The sequence below is a fragment of the Choloepus didactylus genome, chromosome 2, assembly GCF_015220235.1.
Source record: "Choloepus didactylus isolate mChoDid1 chromosome 2, mChoDid1.pri, whole genome shotgun sequence".
Taxonomy (NCBI): domain Eukaryota; kingdom Metazoa; phylum Chordata; class Mammalia; order Pilosa; family Megalonychidae; genus Choloepus; species Choloepus didactylus.
This window is the reverse complement of record NC_051308.1, coordinates 28218994-28243089: the sequence shown is the minus strand read 5'-3', so window position 1 is coordinate 28243089 and position 24096 is coordinate 28218994. Positions and strand designations below refer to the sequence as shown.

General features: G+C 35.1%; 1 protein-coding gene across 15 annotated transcripts in view; it reads right to left on the bottom strand.

Annotated features, from left to right (window-relative positions):
• Window positions 1-24096, bottom strand: part of SDCCAG8 (SHH signaling and ciliogenesis regulator SDCCAG8) — a 288104-nt gene that overhangs the window by 103205 nt on the left and 160803 nt on the right. For 14 of the 15 annotated variants that reach the window (XR_005214623.1, XR_005214625.1, XR_005214622.1 and 11 more), the window contains exon 13: window positions 13892-14034. Coding sequence is in view for 6 of the 15 variants with exons in the window: in XM_037822222.1 (XP_037678150.1) it covers window positions 13892-14034 (143 nt within the window). In the remaining 9 variants the exon portion in view is untranslated. Of the gene's footprint in view, window positions 1-4361; window positions 4521-13891; window positions 14035-24096 lie in introns of those variants that run through there. The other variant, XM_037822260.1, reaches the window with a different exon arrangement.

The window sequence follows — 24096 nt, the reverse complement described above, 5'->3', positions numbered from 1 at the left end:
TTGATAGTAGCTTAGTTACCTGGATACCTGCTTCCGAATAGCATTGAAAAAGCACTGGCAAATTGATCCCTTCCATGCTCTGATTTGCTATATAAAAGAAAGAAGCATTAGCAAAATGCCAGTTTAATAGAGGCTGTTTAAATTACCGTGAAGGAACTCTTCATTTTTAGCAAATTGCGTTTCAAAAACACACTAGCAGCCTTCTTCAGGAAAATTTGTATAGTAAGAACATAAACAAATGAAAAGCACTCAGTTTAACATTGCTTACAGTCACACACAGATGCATGAGTGTGCATACACACACATGCACACACAATTTTTCCCTCCATAAATAAGAAAAAGAAAAGGGAAATGATGTTATGGCTACTTTTATGAATAGACTAATTTAAGAATTCAGGGAATAAAGTTAATACTTATCTGCTTAGTGTGTAATATGCTTATTTTATCTATTAAATAGAAAAACTGGGGGAAAGTTTTAGATAGTTTGATACCAATACCTGAAGCATAAATTTTTTAGGAAAAAAAAAAAGAGGCATTGAAGCAATGTTTACAGGTTACACTACTGAGCAGTAAAGCCGTTTCTAAGGGCACTGCTAGGTGAAGACGAAGAGCTGATGTCGTTCACATTCTTTAATATCAGTTTTCCTAAAACAGCATATGGATGTAGGATGAGAAGTAAAAAATTTAAACTCCTTAATAAAAAAACTTCCCTTAATTTATCTACATTCTGAATGAGATCAACAGTTTCTGCTTTTCTAAGAACTGAAAATAAGGAAAACAAATATTTTCTCTGGTTTATTGATTTTTCTGCCTACACACTCATGAAGTCTTTTAACAACAGATGATATTCATTCTTCCACCCCTTCCTCAGTTACCTTAAGACAAGACCTTCTTTCAGATGTGGAAAGATTTGCAGGACTGCAGGACAAAGAACTGAGACATTTTCATAGGGTTGATCAAGCGGGAAAAACGTATTTGCGAGATTCTGTTAAGATGTAAGAGACTAAATGACAACTTTAAATCTGCCACAATCATTTACTAATGTGCTGCTATATCAAATAAGTCTAATTTTTTGACAGCACCAAATTAGATTTATTGCAGAAACTGCTGCATAAATAGCATATGGCTATGTTATACCACCTATTTCAAACCCTGGTAATGTTTCCCCCTCCCCCTCTAAAATGAATAAATTGAGCAAAGCCATAAACCTGCAAAAAAAGGAAATATACAAGTTCAAAAACAGATGTAGGAGATATGGATTTCTTTGTTAAAGTAATAGCTTTAGTACCAATGTCCCAACTCTATATTTAAAAACATGACCTCTTCGTAAGTTATTAAATTTAATAGGTCAGTTTTCTCTTTCATTTCTGCAGACTGATTTCCTTTTATTTTAGTTGTAAGATTTTTGGCTCTAAATTATGCTTATATTTTGATTTCAATCCACAGTTACATGGGGAAAAAAGAAGGGCAAGTGGCTCTGAATCAAACATAATTAGGTTTTAAAAATTATTAAGGATAAATGCATACATTGTATTTAGTTTTCATTTATGAAAGACATATGTGGTAGAAATCATATCCAAAAGTGTTTTCTAATTTTAACTATAGCTTTGATACTGCAAACTCTGTGATGCATAAAATACATAAAGTGATCATTCCTTGTGCCACACCGTACATATAAGATTGGCAGAACCACACAAACAGCAAAAAATCAAAGTTCCATGGAAGCTAGGATTGGAAACTCACACAACAAATTCAGAAATGGACAATTCTTCCTTTCTCAATCTCTACCCGAAACCCATCCTCCTCCCCAATTTTGACACAATCCAACTCCAATTTTCTTTCTGAACAAAAGTTTCAGTTCATCCATAAACGGGAAAGACATTGCAAGGTCTTATCTCAGACCAATGGGCACACCACTGCAAACATCATGGCACTCGGCTACCCCGCAGACTCCCTCTCTGTGGTCAGTCTTCCCAGCTGCCCTATCTGTTACTGTCTGATTAGTTCTGCTAAGGAGCCCCTCCCCTGCCAGCTTTCGGTGCCATCTGTTCTACACAAGATGGCTGCTGCCCAGCAACCTAACACTGCCCTCCTACCTGGCACCCGGCTACCATCCTTACCCCAAAGTGCTAACACAGGTTCTCACTGCTGGCAGAGTCAGGATTTCATTACTACTACTTTGACAAGTGCAGGGTTGTTTGTAATTTCTCTTTTATCCTGATTTTGATTGTACAACCACCTCCCACTGATTCAGTTTGCTTCAGTTTTGTTGCTCACAGATTTTACTCTCCACATTAATCTCCCTCTGGCATGTTACTGCATCTGTTCCCTTTTTTATTATTAATTTTCAAATTCCCACCATTTTTGACAAAAAGGAGGTAATCTACACTCTGCTTCTGCCCATTTCATTTTCTTTAATTTGGAAGATAAGTATGAAAGCATGCCAAAGAAGTTAATTCTCCGTTAACAGTTTATTTTCTGGCACCCCTAAGCCTTTGTATATGAAAAACAGATAGGGATAAATGTTGACTGAATCACAACAACACAGTCGCAACCATTCCTGAATTTAATGAAAAGCAAACATATGAAACATCATCTAAAAAGTTTATTAGTTACATGAGTTGTCTCATACTGTCATTCTTTCTTCTACTTTTAACAGATAATTATTTGTGCAAATGAGCCTGAGTGCAGGATCTGAATTTAGGTTCCTCTTTTGATATGGGTTCTATTTTCACTGTAGATAAATTTCATGATTTCTTAATATAATTATCATCTTTCTGCAAGCCAAACATTGTCAACTAATTCAATAGAGAACAATTCTGCACAAAGGACTTATTTCAGAAATAGGTTAAGAATAGAGAATTGCCATCAGTGCAACAAAGTAGAACTTAAAGAGCCCCTAGGTTGCAGGGCTGTTTCCATTAGATATTGTTCTGACAAAGAGTTAAGAATGGCAAGATGGTTTTCCCTCTAAAGGCAAAGAGGGACATTTAAGATTTAGAAAATAGGAAGCGATACACTTAGCAATATACTCTCTTTGTGTCCCTAATTTGACAACACCACCACCTTGCCACAAAGGGCTTGAGTAATTTGATCATGCCCTCAATTGCCCTGAAGTTTCTTTGATTTGAACAATGCACTCTGACTGCTAAATAATTTATTTTAGAAAAATTTGTATTAATAATATTGTAGTCCCTGAATAGATGAGCGACATCTCAGATTTACAGAACCTTGGATTAGTTAAAACAACTTTGCATACTCATATATAGTCATAAAACCAGTTAAGGACTGTAAGAACTAAAATGCAGTAACAGCTTTTTCCTAAAGTGACAGAAGAAAATCAGAAACAGAACTAGCACTAGTGTCAAGATCAAATGATACCCAGCCTGCTGAACCACATTTCAGATTAGCTACTGGAAAACAGGCAAGTCTCAAATACCGCTATAACCCACTTTTAATGTCTCATTGTGATCACCCTTCATCTCTACCCCTTGCGTACATTCCTATAGTATTGTGCTATATTATTTTATAGATTGTTTTTGTTGGTGTAGTTATATTTATAATAATTACTCCCTCAAACAGGGTGCATTCTGTTGGTAAATCTCCTGGTCAGAAAAATGCTTCTTGAAGGTAGGCACAACACAATTGTCATAGGCATTCATCGCTTAGAGAAGGAATTCATCCCTAGAGATCATCCCATTTGATACCTGGCAGCCCAAGCAGCCTGTATTCCCCCTTCACCTGCCCATCCCCAGGTCCCCCCGAGGGCTGGGTGGAGGCAGGCGATGTGCAGCCCTTTCACAGGCTGACCTAGTGCCTGCTGGGAGAGGTCACACACAGCCAAGTGCAGCAGTCTTCCCCTCATCTGGGCTCTGGCTTTATGGGCTCCTTCCAAACATTTTCTGACCCATTTGCTGCCCATTCTGAATTCCTGAGTTCAGGGGAATGTATCATCTGCTCAACCCATCTAAACAAGTAGTTGCTTAATAAAAATCTGTGTATTTGAATCGGACCCTGAGTCCCCATGAAACATGGACTGAGATGGGATCTGAGGAGACTGCATCTTCTCCAAGCCTCTTCCTTTCTCAGGATGCTTAAGATGAGCTTTGATACTGAATTTATCAGTCAATGAATTACTATATACTATACTTGTGGATATCACGAAATATTAAATAACTAGTGAGTAATGCCTAATAATTGGCGTAACGAATGCATCCAATCAGGAAGAGGTGTTTAAGAAGAAATTAAACACCATTAAACTGATGATTTTTTTTAGTCCTTTTACCCTAAAATAACATTGATGATCAGAACTTTCTTTTAGAAAAACACTCTGAACTAGGGCTACTGTGATAAAAATTACGTTTGTTTTTTTTTTTTTTTTTTTTTTTCTATTTTCATTGAACTGGATGTTTATTGTGTTGAGTCAGGCAAGTGCCGTGGGCAATACTTTCCTTGGTTTCCTCTGCACTTCTTCAGAAAATGTGTTGGCTGCTGCGACCACCATGCTCCAGGCTGTGGGCCTATGGGGCAGGGGAGAAGAATGCATCCCAAGTGTAGATTTTCATTGCACACACATTTTGGCTACACAGAACTGCGAGGAGTGAGCCAGGGAAGATAAGCAGAACCTGCAGAGACACATTTCCTGGCAGCTTCTGGCTCTCTAACCTCTCCCCATCCAGGACACATCAAGACCAGGATTCTTAGGCCATCAAACGGGTGGGGCAGAGTGGACTCAGGCAATGTGGTGTCCATGACAGCAAAATGAAACACCTTTTCTTTCTTGGGTCTCTGACAGCCTGTTCCCTCTGATATTAGGTGGGGGAAGGAAAAGAGGACGCAATTTAAAACAGTACCAAGGCCATCTATTTCAAGACTTGAAGATGTTGGTTGCACATATATCCATTTAAAATTATTTTTGACACATTCTCTGCTTAATTTATTCATGAAAGGAGTACAAGGAAAAAACAAGCTTAACTTTTAAATGGAAACTTTAGGCTAAAAATTCTTGAATATTCTGTGGAATGGCAAGAATACATCTCTGTGTTATACTACTCTCTTCAAGTGTACAGAGATTGAAAATATGTGTCTTTGACCTAAGTGGCTGTCACCTTAACACAAGTGCAGTTCTTTCTTAATTATTCCTAACAATAAATGACAAAGGCAAATTTATTCAATATTTATAGAGAACCTGCTAAAAGTCTGATGCCAAACTTGGTGCTGGGGATACAGAGATAAAGGATATGTGGTTCCTAGCCCTTGAGCTGAGATCTTAAAATGCTAAAAGTATTTCTATCTAGCTTTGAAAATTTTTTTGCACCTATAAGTAAATATAAGTTTCAAAGCACAGCTCTGAGTCTGGGGGACCCAGATCAAAACCCGCCTCCTTTACTCATTCCCATGATCCCTCCAGCTCTGTGATTTCATGTTGCACCTTTCTGAGACCTGGCTTCCACATCTATAAAGTATTGTCCTTCCTTGGGCTTGTGGTGAGAATCAAGAAGGCAGGGCTTCTCAAACTCCTTGACATAAAAGATCAGATTTTCTTTGTTGTTGTTTTTTTAAATTTCTAATCTTTTGCAATAAATGCAATAAAATGCATAAATAAAAGCCAATAAAAATGAATTACTAGAAAACTTTTTTAAAAATTTAAAGATACCAAAAAAAGAAAAAAAAAGTCTATTGAGCATGCACAGGGATATTTCAGTAATTTTAAACTGATATAAATATTTCTAAATGCTTACTCTCAATTTTTGTACTTACCTGTCCCAGACTGGTAAAAAACCGCCCACCACAAACCACACTTTGGGTAGCACTGCTATTGGGAACCAAGCACAGTCTTTGCTTGGCACATGGTAGACATTCATTTATGCACCCTTTACCCAGCTCTCTTTTTTCATTATGAGAGTTCTCTAAATAAAACACACAAAAAGTGACCTTGTGAAGAATTAATTATGCCTCCTTGGACCTGTATCATGTTGGCAATGGAAAAGATTACCCTCAAAACAACATGAACAGAAATATACTCTTTCTTCCTCTCTTTCCAATTCAAACCATTCTTTATTGTTACAGAAAAACATCAGGGATTCAATCTCAAAAAAACAGAGGCAATGGAGTGGATACCGGTTGTTTATTGACCCAGGGTCCCTGAAACTCGTTTCCTAGCAAGAGCACCTCCCCTTCCGTAGAGCAAGTCTTCTTCCCTTACTCCATGTAGCTCTGCTGAGGCTGCCAACCATGGGGCTATGAACACATGACTCAGTTTGAGATTTTTGAAATTGGAAGTGGAGGAGCTAAGAAGTCACATTCTTACAATATGAAATCAAGGGCATCTCCTTTTTCTTCAGTTTCAGACCGAAGGGTGTGACTCCATGCAGGAATGAGCCAACACTCAGGGGAAAGTAGAGCCCAGCAACTGAAAGTTAATGTACAATATAAAATTGGTGCCGCATTGAGTCTCTGGTCCAGGAAACCAAGAGAACAGTTGCACCTGGATTTTACAGGGCCTGGTTAAAAAACTAGTTGATTCTCCCTTTTTGGGTTTTTGTCATTTCAATCAAAGATCCTCATTCATTCAGTTAGTCTGAGAAGTCAATGGTTAAATTCAGGAGAGCATTTACAATAGTTTTTATGTGAAAGCGAAATGTCAATAAGCTCTGCGAAGGAAATTTAATCATCTCTCCCCAAGTAAACCAACCATCACTATAGGATAACTTGGTGGCTCCTCTGTTATACTCTTTCTCATTTTTAAAAAGATACAAATACTATAGCTCAAGTTGCTATCTCTCCAGGTCAGAGGGCAGATTTTCCCATTTGGATCCCAAAAGTAGGTCACAGCATAATATTCATTTTATATACTCTCACTTAGATTCCTGCTTTGAGAAATTCTTTAAAACACAAATCATTGAAAGTATCATTGATATAAAGGAGGAAAAATAATTTGAAGGGTAGCCCTGCTGACAGAAGCTGGAGAATCATTGCAGGTTTAGTAGCAGGTTGGTCTCCCTTTTGCACCCAGGGCAACTCAAATCCTAAGTTGTCCAGAAAATAAACCAAAGACGTCTTCATGCAGCGAGTGCCCTCCCATCCCACACCCCACTCCCCAGTCAGAGACAAACGCCCTCTGAGAAAAAGATGCAGGATTCAAAAAATGTGTTTCAACACACATATAAGTATGGAGATGAGGGTTTTCCTCAGTATGTGGTTAATAATAGTTACATAAACATTCAGAAAAGGTTGCTTTAATATATCATATCATAAAGTAACTTGCCTACATGTATGCAAATGGTAGTCCCATGAGAGGGATTTAAATCTTGCAGCTCTTTGAAGATGTTTGTACATGTCAAAACAAATAGCTAAGGCAAATGATGGGCCAAAGGAAACTGTTTCTTAGGAAAAGCCCAAATCAAGACTAAAATTCATTGACATGTATTTATTTCAGTGTGTAAGGAAGTAGCTAATACATTCCTATTATAAATTTATTATACATAAATACATGTTACTAATTTTCTCAGTTGTCTTTTTATGAATAAACATATTAATTCATTTCCTTATTAATTTACATAGAATTACTGACTGATGGATAAGGGTATAGATTTTGGAGGCAAATTACTAGGTTTCAAAACCTAGTTACATAAAATATCAGCTGTGTGACTTAGATGAATCATTTTACTTCTCTGTGCCTTAGTTCCCACAGCTGAAAACCAGGGGAAATAACAGTCTGCACCTACTAGGAGGACTAAATGAAAAGCAATCAAACCAGTTCCTGGAACAGAGTGAGGACTCAGCAAATGTTCATTATTCATTATTCTGGTTAACTGCTATCTCTATTATTATTTTTCAAAGCATTACTATATGTAGCACAGTACCAGGCAGATACTAAGATGTGTATGTATTCTCAACTTCAGAGACTGATACCTTTAGAAATTTAAGCGATAGGTTGATTGTATTTAACTTAGTCTCATATATACTTCATGCACGCTCAGATATCATTGTTTCCCCTGCATGGAACGCCCTTCGCCTCCCACTTTCCTTTGTCCAAGTCCTACCAAGATCAGTAAGAAGTAATCTGTCCCTCTCTAAAGTCCTGTAATACTTTATCTGGAACCTCCCTTCTGGATCTTATCATTTATCTTATCAACTATGAGTCCATTATCTTTTCTTCTGAAGGGCAATATCTGAGGCTCTTTTACCTTCTATTTCTCCTCATTCCTAGCACAGTGTCTAACAACAGGAAATGCTCATGTGTAAAGAGTAAGTAAACGAACAGACTTTAAAAATGTACTTGAAAGTTTATTACAGAAAAGGAAGAAATAGCTTGAATAATCCTAATAATAAAGAAATAATTGGAAGAACGCAGTTTGCCTTTGTTTCAATGTACATATAGGTAGGGTATGCTTAATGATCATGCTTATTTGATACTGATGTCAAACACTGTGAGAGAGGTCATCTTTTATTCATGGAGAATTCTAGTTTAAAATGTGTCTGTGTGTCTGTGTGTGTGATATGCTTTTTAAATGAACAGATTTAAGTGAGAGGTATGGTATTCTTTACCAACCCTACTTGCATTGTTAAAATGTTTATTATTTGATTCTACTATTCTTAAACATATATGTGCATATAAAGTTCAAAGTTTTTTCCAAAAAAAAAAACCATCACCAAATCTTAATATAGTATCATATAGACAACTGTGTACTTTTTACCCTTATACACTGAGACGATACATATATTTATTTATATATGGATACTGAACATATTTATACATGGATAAATTTGCAATATGTTAACTATTCCTATAATAATGACTTATTGAACTCCATCTCAGCAAAGTGTTGAGCTGGGCGCTCTGAGAAATAAAAGACCTTATATAAGAAATATAAGAATTAATAAGACCTCCCCCTGACTTGAAGAATAATACATTCTAGGAAGGAAGGAAAGCATGCACATAAAATACTTCAGAGTATTAATTCATTTTTTTCAGATTTTCATTTTTTGTCCTTTGAGTAATTAATTCAGTATGTACAGTATGTAGAAGTAACACCAGTTCTAAATGGGAAGAAAGATTTGGAGGGAAAAACGCTCCATTCCAGCAGGGGTCATCAGAGAGGGCTACAGTGGAAAAACCAACCAGGAATTCAGAGAGCCCTTGAAAAGAAGGTAAGATTGTAATAGGGCTAGAGAAGGTCAAAGGGGTATTCTAGGTGGAGAGAGCAGCAAAAGGAGAGAAAAGTCCAAAAGGGCATTGGGGGACACATGCTTAACTTTGACTGGAAATCAACACGTGGAGGACTCGTAGAGATGAAATAAGTCAGGAAAGCTGTGAGTCTATTGGGGGTGACCTTAAATGCCACGCTGAGTGGCTTGGACATTCTGTAATAGGCAATGCAGCCCCAGGAAAGATTTGGAGAGTAGAGTAACATGGCAGTGGCTGGCAAAAGAGACTGGAGGGGTATTAGGAAGCTATTTTTATAACCTTTGTGAGAAGTCAGAAGAGCCTAAATTATGATGAATGTAGGTGGCAGACATGAGGGACATTGCTATGAAATCTCTCTGAAGTTCAAACTAGGAAAATATTTAGATAAAGCCTACCCCCAACAATTCAAAAACAATAACTAGATATAGGAATTTAATGAGTTTGTCTCAAATCATTAACTATCAGAGCTTAAAGGAAACTTACAAAATCATCTAGTTTAACCTCATTTTACAGATAAGTAAGCAGGCCCAAAGGTTTAAGTAATTTGTCAAAAATTGCAAAGATTGTGATTGCCTAGGAACATACAAAATCTCAGTTTTCCTCAACCTTAGGCTGCCTAGGGACTTCCCTAAGAACAAAGACATATGGTTTTAATTGCTATTTCATCAAAGTCTCCTTTGAATCACTTTCCTTTCAAGGCTCCTTAAAGTACATTTTCTTAATTATCTGAAGGCCCCACTTTCGGTCTCCTTGGGCGATGTCTTGTCTTCAATACTACTTTTAAAACATGATGCTCTCTACATGCTTTCACCTACTCCCTTGGCTACAATTAACTTTCTTTATATAAAGGTAACCAAATCTAAGCCTCTAGTCATGACCTTTGTCCTCACACCAGATCTACACTGGACATCTCCACCTGATTTCCAAAATACAACTCCTTATTTTTTTCTGCTACACCTTTTAGGTTCACTAGTTGGATTAATGGATTGTTGAATCAACTTAGACTACTGACCTTGGAGTCATCTTTAATTTCATTTTCTCTTAAGAGCTACCCTAAATGCCTCTCGAATATGCAACTTCCTTTCCATTTCACTGTTGTAGCCACAGCCCAGGACTTCACTACTATTCCTCTGAAACACTGTGCTCATATTATAATCAGGGTCTTTGCCAATAATCTCTTTCTCAAGCAATCTGTTTTTCACAATACTTTTCAATTTACCTTTTTAAATACACATTTGAACCTGTCTTAGATCAGGCTCTCTTGACTCCTTACCTGAATTAAACAGCCTCCTAATGGAAGGATTGGTAGGCTTTCTCTGTAAAAGACGAGGCAGTAAATATTTTAGGCTTTGGGGGCCATACAGTCTCTACTGAAACGACTCAACTCTGCTGTGGTAGGGCAAAAGCAGTCAGAGCTAATATGTAAAGGATAATACTGGCTATTACAAAAAAACTTTATTGTTGAAAGTGTGACAAAATAACTTACATGTCACAAAATATTTTTCTGTTGTTTTTTTTCTGACCATTTAAAAATGTAAAAACCTTTCTTAGCTAATGGGGTGTACAAAAACAGGCGACAGGCTAGATTTGGTCGGTGGCTATAGTTTGCTGACCCTGCCTACCTGGGATTCCTGCCTCCTATTATCAACACTCCATGTTCATCTTCTACACTGCTGTCTCAGTCATGTCCCCACCCTACAAAACTGATTGTGCTGTATAGCCTGGCTTAACATACCTCAAAAGTACCCCTTTACCTTTAGGATGGTCAAAAATCCAGACAACGACTCAAACAGCACTTCCTCTTGTCCTGACTGCCCTTTCCGGCCTTATGCTGCCAGAAAGAGCTAACCTGCTTGTGGAGTTTATGTTCTCTCTCATCTTTATATCTTTGCATATATTATTCCGTCTATCTGAAGTACCCACCCACTTTTCTCTACTTTGAAAAATCCTCATTAACGAAGATTCCTACCAAATACCTCCTCCTCCAGAAAGCTTTTTTCCATGACTATCACCTTCACCACCAATGCTGAATAAGCAGACTCTCCCTCCCAGGTGGCTCCTGTAGTATCTTTATTTCTCTCATTGCACTTATTATCACACTCTGTTATAATTGCTATCTACTGGTCTGGCTCCTCTCACAGAATACAAGTAACATAAGGGTAGGGACTGGGTCTTATTTTTCTCTCTATTCCCAGGGCTAAGAAAGTACTTAAAAGATATTAAGTGCTCAACAGATATTTGTTTGATAATTGAATGTTACCAATTGGGTCCTTCAAAAAATGCTAAATTTCTGTTTTCCATTTTTTAACTCCAATTGGACAATAAGGGGAAATATCAAAAAGTGGTATCTTACCAATAGATCTACAGGTTTCTAATCAAGTTAATTTTTTTTCCCCATGAAGGTTTAGATGCTTATTTCATCCTTACTTTAGCAGATAGTTTTCATATCCAATTTTAAACTTTTGTTTAGAACTATTATTTGACATGTTTAAATGAGGCTAAATGGTGAGGAGCCACCTGACTGGGAATAATTTATTTTAGCTAGTCTACAATAAAAAAAAAAGAAATAACATTTCACAGTCATAAACCTAAGTATCCTGAATCAGTAAAGAATGGTGAGGGGAAACAAACTCTAAAACACCCAAAAAGGTATATCTGAAACATTTAACCCAAAAACTAAGTTACATTTTCAGTGCAAGGGATATATTGACATTGTTCCTTGCCTTTTAAATTGTCATCTTTAAATTTATGTAGGCGAATTTTACAAAACAGATGAAGAAGTGTATAGTGCTTACAAAAGAGTACTGCATCTAGAAAATAGGTAATTACGTTGTATTTCCTGTAAAACTAGAGTTACATTTTTGTAGATTTGATGTAAATAAAGCTTAACAGAAAAAAGCTTTCTACGCAACCGAGCAAAACCGTTTTTCTTCAGAACAAAGGAATTAGTTACCACTCGTCCATTTTCAGCAGTTGCTGCATCTTAATATGTTCTACTTGCAAGAAATTGATCTTGTCAGACAGTACAAATTGATATTGCACAGGAAAACTCTCTATGGACTTTGACTACAGAAATAAACTCTCTGAATAAGGCAGAATGACAAAAGGGGCAAAACCAGCATTATTTACTTTCTGAAGCTCAAACACACTAAGACATTAAAAGCTGTCCTATTTCAGTAGTTTAGTAGTGCTTAGCACATAAATGGTTGGTTTTCAATAGAAGTCTGACGGAGAAGGAAAACTATTAACATTCTCATGATGAAGCTAAATTCTGAAACCTCTAAGATTAAATAATCACAGGATCTATGTTAACATTATATTCTCAGTTCTATAATGACAATACTTCAAATGTGCATTAAAAGAGCAGTTATTATTCTGCAGTAATAAGCAATTTTTCCCCAGATATCACACATGTATAAGTAATTTCTTTCTCTCTCTCTCTCTTTCTTTCTGTTTCTCCCCCCCCCACTCCTCTTTTTCTTTGATTGTTTAAAAGGGAAGTTGGCAAACCATTTGGAATATTATCATAACAAAATGCTTTTAACAAAGTTTGATTTTAACAGAAATAGAGGAATCTTAACACTAACCCAAAACTTTGGGAGGTTCACCAACCTCTAGAATATTTTTTTCTCCAAATGCAGGCTGTTCAAGTGGTGCTTTTCTCCATCTGTTATCGTACCGTGCTCAGAATTACATTGTCATATTTAATGTAAGAGGGATCAGTCCCCTTTTCATAGTTTAAATTCAACATATTACTATGATTGGGAGACCAGTATTCTTCTAATTTGTATGCCAATCCAAATATCATAAACTTATATATGTATTCAAAGTTCTCTCTAAAAACTGAAAAATGCTAAAAAATGAACAAAACCAAAGGTTTGACCTGCAAATTGAAAACCCATACTAAAACTCAAAGTGAGAAGAAACCACATATATGGTAATGTGAAATATCTACTATCTATTTTTGAATTTTCCTCTACATGTGTATATTGATGTGTGTGTGTGGGGGGGGTGTATTTTGTTTCCAATACAGCAAATTCACGATGCTTGCTATCTGAAAACTCTTATTGTAATTTAGGGCTGAGCTGTATGTTTACTGAAGTTTTATGACAAGGAGGATCACATCACAGTATCTCATGATGGAAACTATGTTATTTGAAACCACGATGGTATATGCATGGTTATAATAATGGTCTGAACAGGAACAGTGCCAATCAATTTTATCTCTAAATTTTACACTTCCTAGGATTCACATTTCTTATTTTATATCAGTTCCATCTCTCAATTAGCATCTTAGGATGTCTTTTACTTTGTCTCTTTTACCACTGACAGTATCTGATTATTTTTCTAAATATATACCTCAGACTTTTCAGTTCAACGTTTTTATTAGACATAGAATTAACAGGAGAGGTAGTGGTGGTGGTAGCAAAAACATGTCATTTTGCCTATATTGATAGAGAATCACCTAAATATTTAAGCACTGTAGATGAAAGGTTTTGTAATATATCAGTAATTCCCTGCCACACTTATCATTCACATGTCTGGGTGTTTTGCTTGCCATATCTCCACTTTTCTTAATATGCCTGAAAGCTGTGTGTGAATTGAATGACTAAGACTAACTCTAACAGCTCTTTGGAAGCTTGTGGCAAAAATTAGTGGGATGAAATTGGTGCTATGGTGCATAATGGGATTAGGGAGTACCTGGTGAGGTGCAGTTGGTGCTCAGATTCGCCCAGCAGTTCTGTCAGTTTCAGGCACTCCTCCCTGGCTCCGGCTCCCTTCTGCTGCTCCTGTTCCAAATTCTGCTTGCTTTCACTCAGTTCTAATCTCAATTTTTCTATTTCCTTAGGCAGAGAGAAGGGGAAAAAGCATTCATATAAAATACATGCACTTGAATTCAAAATTACTTCATTTTTATTTTTGCCATGAATTTTAACGTGATGAAAAATTATTAGAAAATTTAGGATAGCTTTCATTTTATGACAAAGGGAATTAACACATCCAAAAATACACATTAGTGAGGTGCTTTTGGATCGTAAGATAAAGTCTAATTTTAAAAATGAAATGATTAAATGAGAGTAGTCAAAATGGATTATCAGCACTTTGATTCTAAGGCTCATTCCCTTTAAAAATTATATTAAAAATAACTAACTTAAAAATGCCACTATTAAAATTTAACATTTTTGTTCGTGAGATTAGACAAGACAATGCAATAATTTACAACAAGTAATTGTGACTCTTTATTCTGAAATATATATTTTTTTGTTTCATTTGGATGGTTTGAAAACCAAATTAAAGGAGAAAATAATTTAAGATTTCTTTTAAAAAGATGTGAGATGCAAAAGAAAACATCATTATAATGGTCAATATAATTTGGAAAAACATACAGCATAAAAACCTTTAAGCATTTAGAGTGTATGAGATTTCTAGGCTAAAATAATAATACATTAAAATTTGTACTCAAAGCAATAAAACACCCTAACACTAATAATATAAATATGAATATCAAAAATATGTGAAAATTTATGATAGTCTATTATTTATATCAGAATCAAATTATCCTTAGCCTACTGAAAACTAAAATATTTTAAGGCAAAAAGAATCCTCATATAAATATAGCTTTAAATAATCTATACATTAAAGTAGAACCATTATATTTATCCTAAAGCATCTATAAAATTAAGGAAAAGAAAGTGAAAGATGAACTTTAAAAAATATTTATTTATACTATTAAAACAAGAAAAACAAGAATAGAGAGTAAAAGGCAGAAACATTTGAAAATTCAGCAGAAAGCAGGAAGCAATTTAAATAGACAAAATGCAATCTCTTTTTGGAAAACAAAATCATGCCTAAGTAGAGTGTTTTAAACTTAGTATTTAAGTACATTTTCAAATGTCCTTATATCATTACTCAATATTCTGAATCATTTCCAACTATATTTAATCCATCAGGCAAGATAAAACAAACAATTGAATTATAAATTTTTCTTACATTTGTAAGAACCATCAAAGGTATACATTAACAACATTTAAATAAAAACATGAATCCTTACTACAAGTTGTCAAATATTTGAAAACTTATGTAATGAGTATATCACTTTCATTCAGATTAGATTTTCTGTATCTTTTAGAAGATTAGAAAACTAAATGAAACTGATTATTTCTTTAAAATATTTTATACTACATACTTCTAATCTCAAAATTAAATATAATTAGAGAAATGAAAGACTATAAAAGGAAAGTCTTAAGTTTTACTTGTCTAACATGTATGAAATTAAAAAAAGCAAAAAGTATAGAATCGGAATTATATGGACTTTAAAATTAAGAAATTCATTCTTTTTTTTTTTTTAAGTAGTGTTATAAGCAAAGCACTATATTAAATATTGTGATGGACTTGAGAGTTACCATTCGTATACTCAGGCGTTAACAAAATTCAGTTGGAAAAATGAGACACATAAACGTAAAAGACTACCAAAATACAAAGCATTTAAAAAACACCAAATGAGTAGTAGAGAAAACAGATTACCAGATGAAGGCAAATTAACATGGGCAAGAAAAGAGAAGTGGGTGAGAGGGGTACGGGCATATAAACTCATGAAATGAAAGATTAAGACCACAGTATGAAATATTTTGAGTTCTAGACTAATGAAGCTACATTTTTCTAACAGATAACAGGGACATATTAATGGTTTAGACAGGTACGTAATATGAGAGAAGTGGAGTTTAAGAAACTGGATCAATGTGTATGACCAATTTAAGGTGGCAGAGACAGGAAGAAGGGAGACTAATGGAAAAATAGTTGCAATATTCCAGACATGAGGGGTAGAGAAACTTAAAACATAAACATAAAGAAAACATAGTGCTTATATGGAAATAAAAGGAGAGGTATTGGGAAAAATCAAAGATGACTTCAGAGTTTTGAATCAACAAGATAACAAAGAATTACAGAAATAGAAAACATAAAATTTCAAATTTTTAAAAAAGAAAAGATGCAAGAATTTTTATAAACACTGTACAACAACATATGTACCTTACATTGGTAATTAGGCTTTAAGTATAAATCAGCTGCTTTCTTAGTCTCATAAAAAAAATCAGCAAGAAGTTCCATAATGAATTGAAAGTCAGTCAAACATAGAGGTAAAGAACAAGGGCCCTAAAGTAAACACAAATCAGAGTTCCCCACACAGCCCTGGCACCTTCCAGCTTTGTGACCTTGGAAAAGTCACTCAACCTCTCTCTATAATTCAGCTTCTTCAGTCTAAAATGAGCGTGATGACTGTACCAGATTAAATGAGATTATCAGTACTCAGCAGAGTGCCTAGCATGTCATAAGAACTGAAAAAACGGCAGGTATTACCATTATTATTATTGATTTTTTTCTCTATGTATCTCTCAAGAAAATCAAAGTGATAAGTAGAAAAACTGACCTGCCTAAGGATATATGACTATTATTGAGAACAGAGGAATTCTCAATTTAATCCAATAAAATTTCTTCCTACTCTACAAAGTGATAATTGGTGAAAAACTGAATAAAACTTTATCTATTATAATTTCAAAATGCAAAAACCATTTCTGATAGGAAGATGGAAAATTACTGCCTGCTTTTGCTCATTCTTGCCAACAAAAGAGCTTTTGGTGCAGATATTCAAAATCAACAAACAACCTAACCAGCTGGATTGGAGTTCAGCACTTACTCCCTGAGTCAGGAAAATCTGCCATGGCACCAACTCCAATAGTTAGAAGAGAAATCTGTTGCCAGAAATGCCATGTTCCCACTGGCAGGGCAATCTTTTGCCTCACCCAACTAGGTCAGGGCTACTTCCTTGGCTGGTATAGAGTGGTACAGGGATGAAAGACCAGCAAGAGTTATAGGCTAATTGTACATCACTCTCAGAGCACACCATTAACCTGCAATGTCTACAAAGCAGTTTAATGTAGCCATCTTTTGGCTAACCAGGCAAAGACAAGTCCAAATAGCTTTACACTTTACCAAAATATTCACTTCAAGTCATGACTGTAATCATCAGAACAACTAAAAATAGAAAATTAAAATGGTACCTCAGAATAGTACCCAGAATGGGGTATGATGAAACGGAGACTGTTACTCTTCATTTGTATCCATTAATACTATAGGAAGCTTTTTCCTTAATCCATATATATGTAACATTATTTTTATTATTGATTAAATTTTCTTATCAAAGTAATGGACCTAATTTAAATCAAACAGTACTCAATTGCTTAAACAAAGAGCAGTTCCCAGTCTCCAAGCCTAATCCCCAATAGAAAACATGTCAACTCTTATGATATTAATCTCCCCACTTCTAAATAACATACTTACATGGCTACTTTGCAATATTAGGCAAGATCTACTGATGCCTTACATTAGAAAAGGTAACAGTTATGGTGTCTTGTACCAGCTATCCAACATTCCTACTTCATCTTCTCATACAGTTACATTACCATTTTGGTTAAATCAATAGCCAGTAATTCTGAGACAATCATCACCTTGCTTAAATTAATTTTCTTATAATTTCTTTCTTTCTGGAATAATAGCATGGTTTCTTAAAATAGTTCACTTTTATAGGTAACTGACATTTTTTCCCCAAATGTTCAAACAAATCTATCAAATACTCATGAGTAATATTTTTTCAAATAATCAAACACATTAGGTAAAGTGTCAGATTCTTTTATTATTTTTCACCTGGGCCATATCCTTATTGTTGCCTTACATCTAGCCTGATTGATTCTGTTTTAGGTCAAACCTTCACCATGCTCCTATTGGAGTTCCCTATTTCTGGGTCTCAAGTCTTCTTATTTTCTCAGTCTACTCCCCTTTTTGGTTGAAGCACATTCTCCAGACAGCTTTCATAAGAAAAAGTACTGAGAAATAAGTTTTTGAGTATTTGTATGCCTGACAACGACTTTACTCTATGCATACACTTGATAGTTTGGCTGAGTATAGAACTCTAAATGAATTTTCACTCAGTATTTTTAAGGGACTGTGCCACTGTTTTCAAGATTCCAATATAACAATAGAAAAGTTCTATGTTATTATTCTGATTCCTAATAATGGTTTCATGAAGCTTTTTCTTTCTGGAAGCTTTCAGAATCATCTCTTTTTCCTTGGCATTTTGAAATTTTATAATGTTGGATCTTGGAATGGGTCTGTTTTCATTCTTTGTGCTGTGTTTTCAGTGGGCCCTTTCCAATTTGGAGATTTATCTTCTTAAACCAGGGGAAATTTTCTTGTATTATTTTTTTAAACATTTTAATGTCATACATCTTCATATTTTCTCTTCTTAGAATTCCTGGACATTGGTTTTTGGCTCTGTCTTCGGATTCCAATTACTGGAAGATTTTCTTGATTTTATCTTTCCAAACCTTCCATTGAAGTTTTAAAAAAAAATCTACCATGGTTTTTACTTGCAGAACTATTTTTTGTTTTTATTGACACTATCACATAGCATGCTATTTGTATTTTACAGATGTCATAGCTTATATCTCTTTTAGAATATTAAAGTATTTTAAATGTTCTCCTATGCCCCTTACATATTGCCTCAGTTTTCTCCAGGTTTCAGGTTTTCTGTCTTAGACACTTGATTATGTTGAAGGCATTCCTCAATTACACGCTGATACTTGGTTATCCTTTCATATCTGAGAGTGAGGCAGTTAAAAAAGTTTAGATGTAATGATCTTTGGGTGATGTGATGGTTTGGATTATTGTTCAACAAATATTCATTGCCATCTTCCTCCTACTGAGGGTGGAATACATACTGTTCTCCCCATTGACTTTGGGCTTAGCCATGTGACTTCATTTGTCCAAAGAAATTTTCATGGCTATAATACAAGCAGAAGGCACAAATAAGTTTACGCGTCTTGGCTTGGTTGTTTTCTGGTGATTGTCCATAACAAGAACATGCCCAGGTAGCTACTGCCCTTTCAGACTGGACCACAGAATGAACACATGTGAAGCATACCCAAACCCAAACCATAGCCCAGACATCCCACAACCCGAAACAGAGTCACTCAGTCAAACGCAGTGTAGGTCAGCCAAGTCTCCGTTGACCTATAGACTAATAAACATGAGCATAAAGGCTAGCTATTGAGAGTCACTAAGTTTTAGCAATATCAAATGACTGACAAAACCACTTTAAAGGAATAGGGGGTGTTGCACCTGTATATCAATTTAGAATTTTGTTTGCTCTTCACAACAACTGCACAAAGCGTATAGGGCAGGTATTCCTATTCATCTATGTAAGAAATTGAGGGTCAAAAACATTAAATGATTGTCCAAAGAAGTAAATCCAAGCCTTAAACTACATCGTCTGACTTTGTTGCCTCTTCCAGCCCATACCAGTTACTAGGCAGTGGCTTTTAAACTTGAAAAAAAAAATTTTTGACCAAGATCCACAGTGAAAAAATCTATTTTACAACATGATCCAAAAACACACATACATACACGCACATACATATAATAAACTTTTCATGAAATGATATTAATCTTTACTGTATGTGATGCACTCTAACATTTCCTATTCCTTCTATTCTATTCTATTCTAATTCCTCTTTTTAAAAAATCTGGTTTCAAGCCACAGAACTGATTTCCAAACTCTGCAATTTGAAAAGCATGGTATATGTCTAATAATTAAAAGAAAAAAGAATATTTATTTTACTTCAAATAAGTAGAATCAAAGGAAGAGGTTCATTAAGAGAATCTCTACTATACTTTTCTCCTGGCTTCCTAAGAAAAAAAATATGTAGAAGAAATTAATGTACTCTAAAACCCACTTGACAAATATTATATCATCTTAATTTTAAGAATACCTTTACCTAGTAAGAAAAAAAGGTAGCATACAAAAATTTTTATAATCCAATGCTATTGATTTATTCTTCCTACTAAACATTAGTGATTTAAAATCATTTCATAATTTTTTATATAGAGTACTTATTTGTAGAAAGGAAACAAGGGGATGGGGAGAAAAGAAAAAAAATTAGAGAACAGTTAAAAGACTGAAACCCAAATTTCTTGCACAGTGAGAAGAAAGAACCTGGTGGTTTTGAAGATGATACAAGTTGATAACGTGAATATATCACTCAGAAAATCATGGAAGAATTCATAATTTTGAATTCATTAATTTTGAAAATTAAGGTAATAGATGATAATGAAAATTGAAACCTAACAACATATGACTTGGGAAAGAAATAATAGTTTCTATCAAGTTCTGTATGGATAATAAGAATGCACTCATTGGAAATCTAGTATCCACCAGTTGACACTTTTAATAATTTGTAGATATTAAGAATGATTTTAACAAATCATTAATAAGTTTCTTTCTAGAGTTGCAGTAGCTATCAAGAGATTATTTACACTCAAGTAAAATAAAAAAAAATCAGTTCCTAAGTTACAATAACCACGTTTTTAATGCTCAATAGGCACCTGTGCCTAGTGGCTATCTAACATTAAACAGTGCAGATAAAAAAATATTTTCATCACAGAGAATTCTATTGGATAGCAAAAGTCTAGAGTCTACAAAATTATTTCCAATTCACTCTTCAAATTATACATGAAAACCAGCCTATGTGAATGAAGATATTTTAGAAATAGCCAAAACGGTTGTTCTCTTTATTGCAGTAGATGTCAAAGTTGGTTGATACCATTCCAGAAGTTCTGTTCATGGTTACCATTGTTGAGGGCACATGACACTGATTTGATAAGTTTTTATTGTGTGTCTAATAGTATTACTGAACAGTAAATAATTTAACTTGTACGGTCAGTTTATTCAAGTACCATAATTACATGGAACTTTAAATAGGAAGTGAGATCTGGCAGGTTTGTACAGGTTAGTGTGAAATCCTAATACATCCCAAAGTAATTTGGGCAGATATAAAAATATATTTGCAGGGTCCCCCTGAGGAACTGGGTAAAAATGCGGAAATGTTGAACTTCCCCACCTGGGTTATTAATGATATTCTGAAAACATTGAGGACTAACAATTTGGTAGGATGAGGTCTCAATATTGGGGCTTGCCCTTATGAGGCTTGTTAGTGCAAAAAAGAGGCTATGCCTACTTATAATTGTGCCTAAGAGTCTCCCTCAGAGAATCTCTTTGTTGCTTAGATGTGACCGTCTCTCTCTTTCTAAGCCCATGCAGCAGGTGAACTCACTGCCCTCCCCGCTACATGGGACATCAGTCCCAGGGGCGTAAATCTCCCTGGAAATGTGGGACATAACTCCCAGGGATGAACCTGGACCCAACATCATGGGATTGAGAAAATCTTCTTGACCAAAAGGGGGAGGTGAAATGAAACAAAATAAACTTTCAGTGGCTGAGAGATTTCAAGTAGAGTCAAGCGGTCACTCTAGAGGGCACTCTTATGCTCTATATAGATATCCCTTTTTAGATTTTTAGTATATTGGAATAGCTAGAAGGAAATACATGCAACTGTTGAACTGTAACCCAATAGCCTAGATTCTTGAAGATGAATGCATAACTATGTAGCTTACATGGCATGAGTGCTTGACTTTGAAAACCTTGTGGCTCACACTCTTTTTATCCAGTGTATGGACAAATGAATAGAAAAATGGAGACCAAAACTAAATGAAAAATAGGGTGAGATGGGGCGGGAAGGAATGTTTCAGGTGTTCTTTTTTACTTTTATTTTTAATTTTTTTATTTTTTTTGGAGTAAGGAAAATGTTCAAAAATTGATTCTGGTGATGAATGCACAACTATATGATGGTATTGTGAATAACTGTACACTGTGGATGACTGTAGGTAGGTGAATATATCAATAAAACTGCATTAAAAATAGTATTGCTGATATTAGCTATCACTTTTGAGTGTTAACCATGTGACAGGCACTGTCAACATTTTGTATTTTAAGAATCTCATTTTATCCTCATAACAATCTTGTAAAAATTAGTATCTTGTCTCTGTTTCACAGATGAGAAAACTGAAGCTTATTGACGTTATAAGTAAATTGCAAAAGATTATACAGTTAGAAATTGGCAAAGCTAGGATTTGAAACTGGGTTAGTCTGATTTCAAGTCCCATAATCTTTCCATTACCACACTGCCTTCCTAAACATACCTTCCACATATAACTAAAGGTAAAAAGGAAATGACACAGTCTGCTTACCCAAACCTTGGGCCTACCATTTGACATGGGTAGAAGACAAAATTAACACAGAGATGTTGGGATAAGATCCACTTCAGAATGGCTTGGAGCAAATACCATGCCATCAAACACAAGGATCACCAAGGGCACAGCCCTGGTCTAAGGTTCATTTTGAAGAAGCATTTCTCCATGAGACCTTAGGGCTGGTGACTTGAAGAATTCTGACGTTTGGACTTGCTTAGCCTCTTGTCCTAGAGTACATTGTTTTCAACAGGATGACTTAACAACCAGCCTAAGAACCAACATGGAACTTAATATTTTAGCCTTTCCAATAAAAGAGCCAACATTTTAATGAAATTTGGCAATTTTCCTCTACCTTCTAATGTGGCTATTGAATCAATCCTTACTCCAAACAAATTTTTTAAAAATAATTTTAAGAGAAGATTTTTTTTCTTTGCATAACATTAAATTATAAGAAGTGACATCAACTGATCACTTAAATTTAGAAGCACTTCCACAGAGATAAAAGAGCTCTCAGCCAAAACAAGTATTCAAAACAGATGAGACAGGACTGTGGCAGAAAGAAGTACCTTTCTAAAAGCGTATATCCAAAGAAAAAAAAGAACTTAAGACATCTGAGATAAAGCTCATTCTGTTACATTGTGACAACATTGTAGACTTTATGGTTAAGCCATGTTTACACTACTGTTCTGTGACCCCAGGAGATTTAGAGGCAAAAACTAAGAATAATCACAGCTCTATGGTCAGTTTACAAAAAAAGCTCAAATGATAACATTACTTTTTTGGTCTGATTTAGTAAATGCTTTGTGCTTTCCAGAAGTGGAGAAAGTACTCGCTTTGTACTATCTTTAATGTAAATTTCTGCTCATCAAAGACAACATGCTAGGCCATTCATAAAGTCTGTCCATTTTTTTCTTTAAAATATTTAGGTGCCTTTTTTCTTGTAATGCTATCATGCTCCTTCAGTGTTCTAAAAAGGGTAAAATATTTAAAACATTCAAGGCATTGTATGCTTACATATTTACATTGTAAACACCAAGGAGAAAGATCTCAAATTTTCAGATGTTATGAGTATAGTACTGTTGGCAATATAAAGGAATACTAAGATAACTTTAGGTGAGGTAAAATCTGAAATAGGATGCAATTGTTGGGAAAAAAAAAAGAGGTGATAAATTTTTCAAATGACACATAGCAAAGTAGTAGTAAAGGTATTGTGACCATGACAAAAGAATGACTGGGACAAGTAGGTGCATATCACAGATTGAAATGGACAAAGACCCCAAATTGTGGGTAAACAATGGTAAAGAAGTTAAAAAAAAAAAACAACAAACAAACAAACAATATTGAGATAAATGGGAGGTTCTTAAATTTAAGGAAGGATTCAAATATACAAATCTGCTTATTATCAATCTCACTAGTTACCAACTCTGAATGGTGTGGAGTTTTAAGATTAACTGAGAATAAATTTTGTATTGGTTCAATACCAGAAAATGAATCAGAAATTGCACTATTAAAATATGGCCAGCAACCATGATGTTAAGAAAGAACCTACCACCTCACAACCACACTTGCTGCCCACCCAGGGTGTATCTTTCACTTTCCACTTTGAATGTCCCCCATTTCTCCTCCAGAGTTCTATCGCAATGGCCCTCAGTAAATACAATCTCGTATTATCCTGCTATTGGTACATTTCATCATAATCACCGAGTCAGATGATTCATTGTTAATGTTACTGCAACAAAGACATAACAGTGGAGTTGTAACATTTA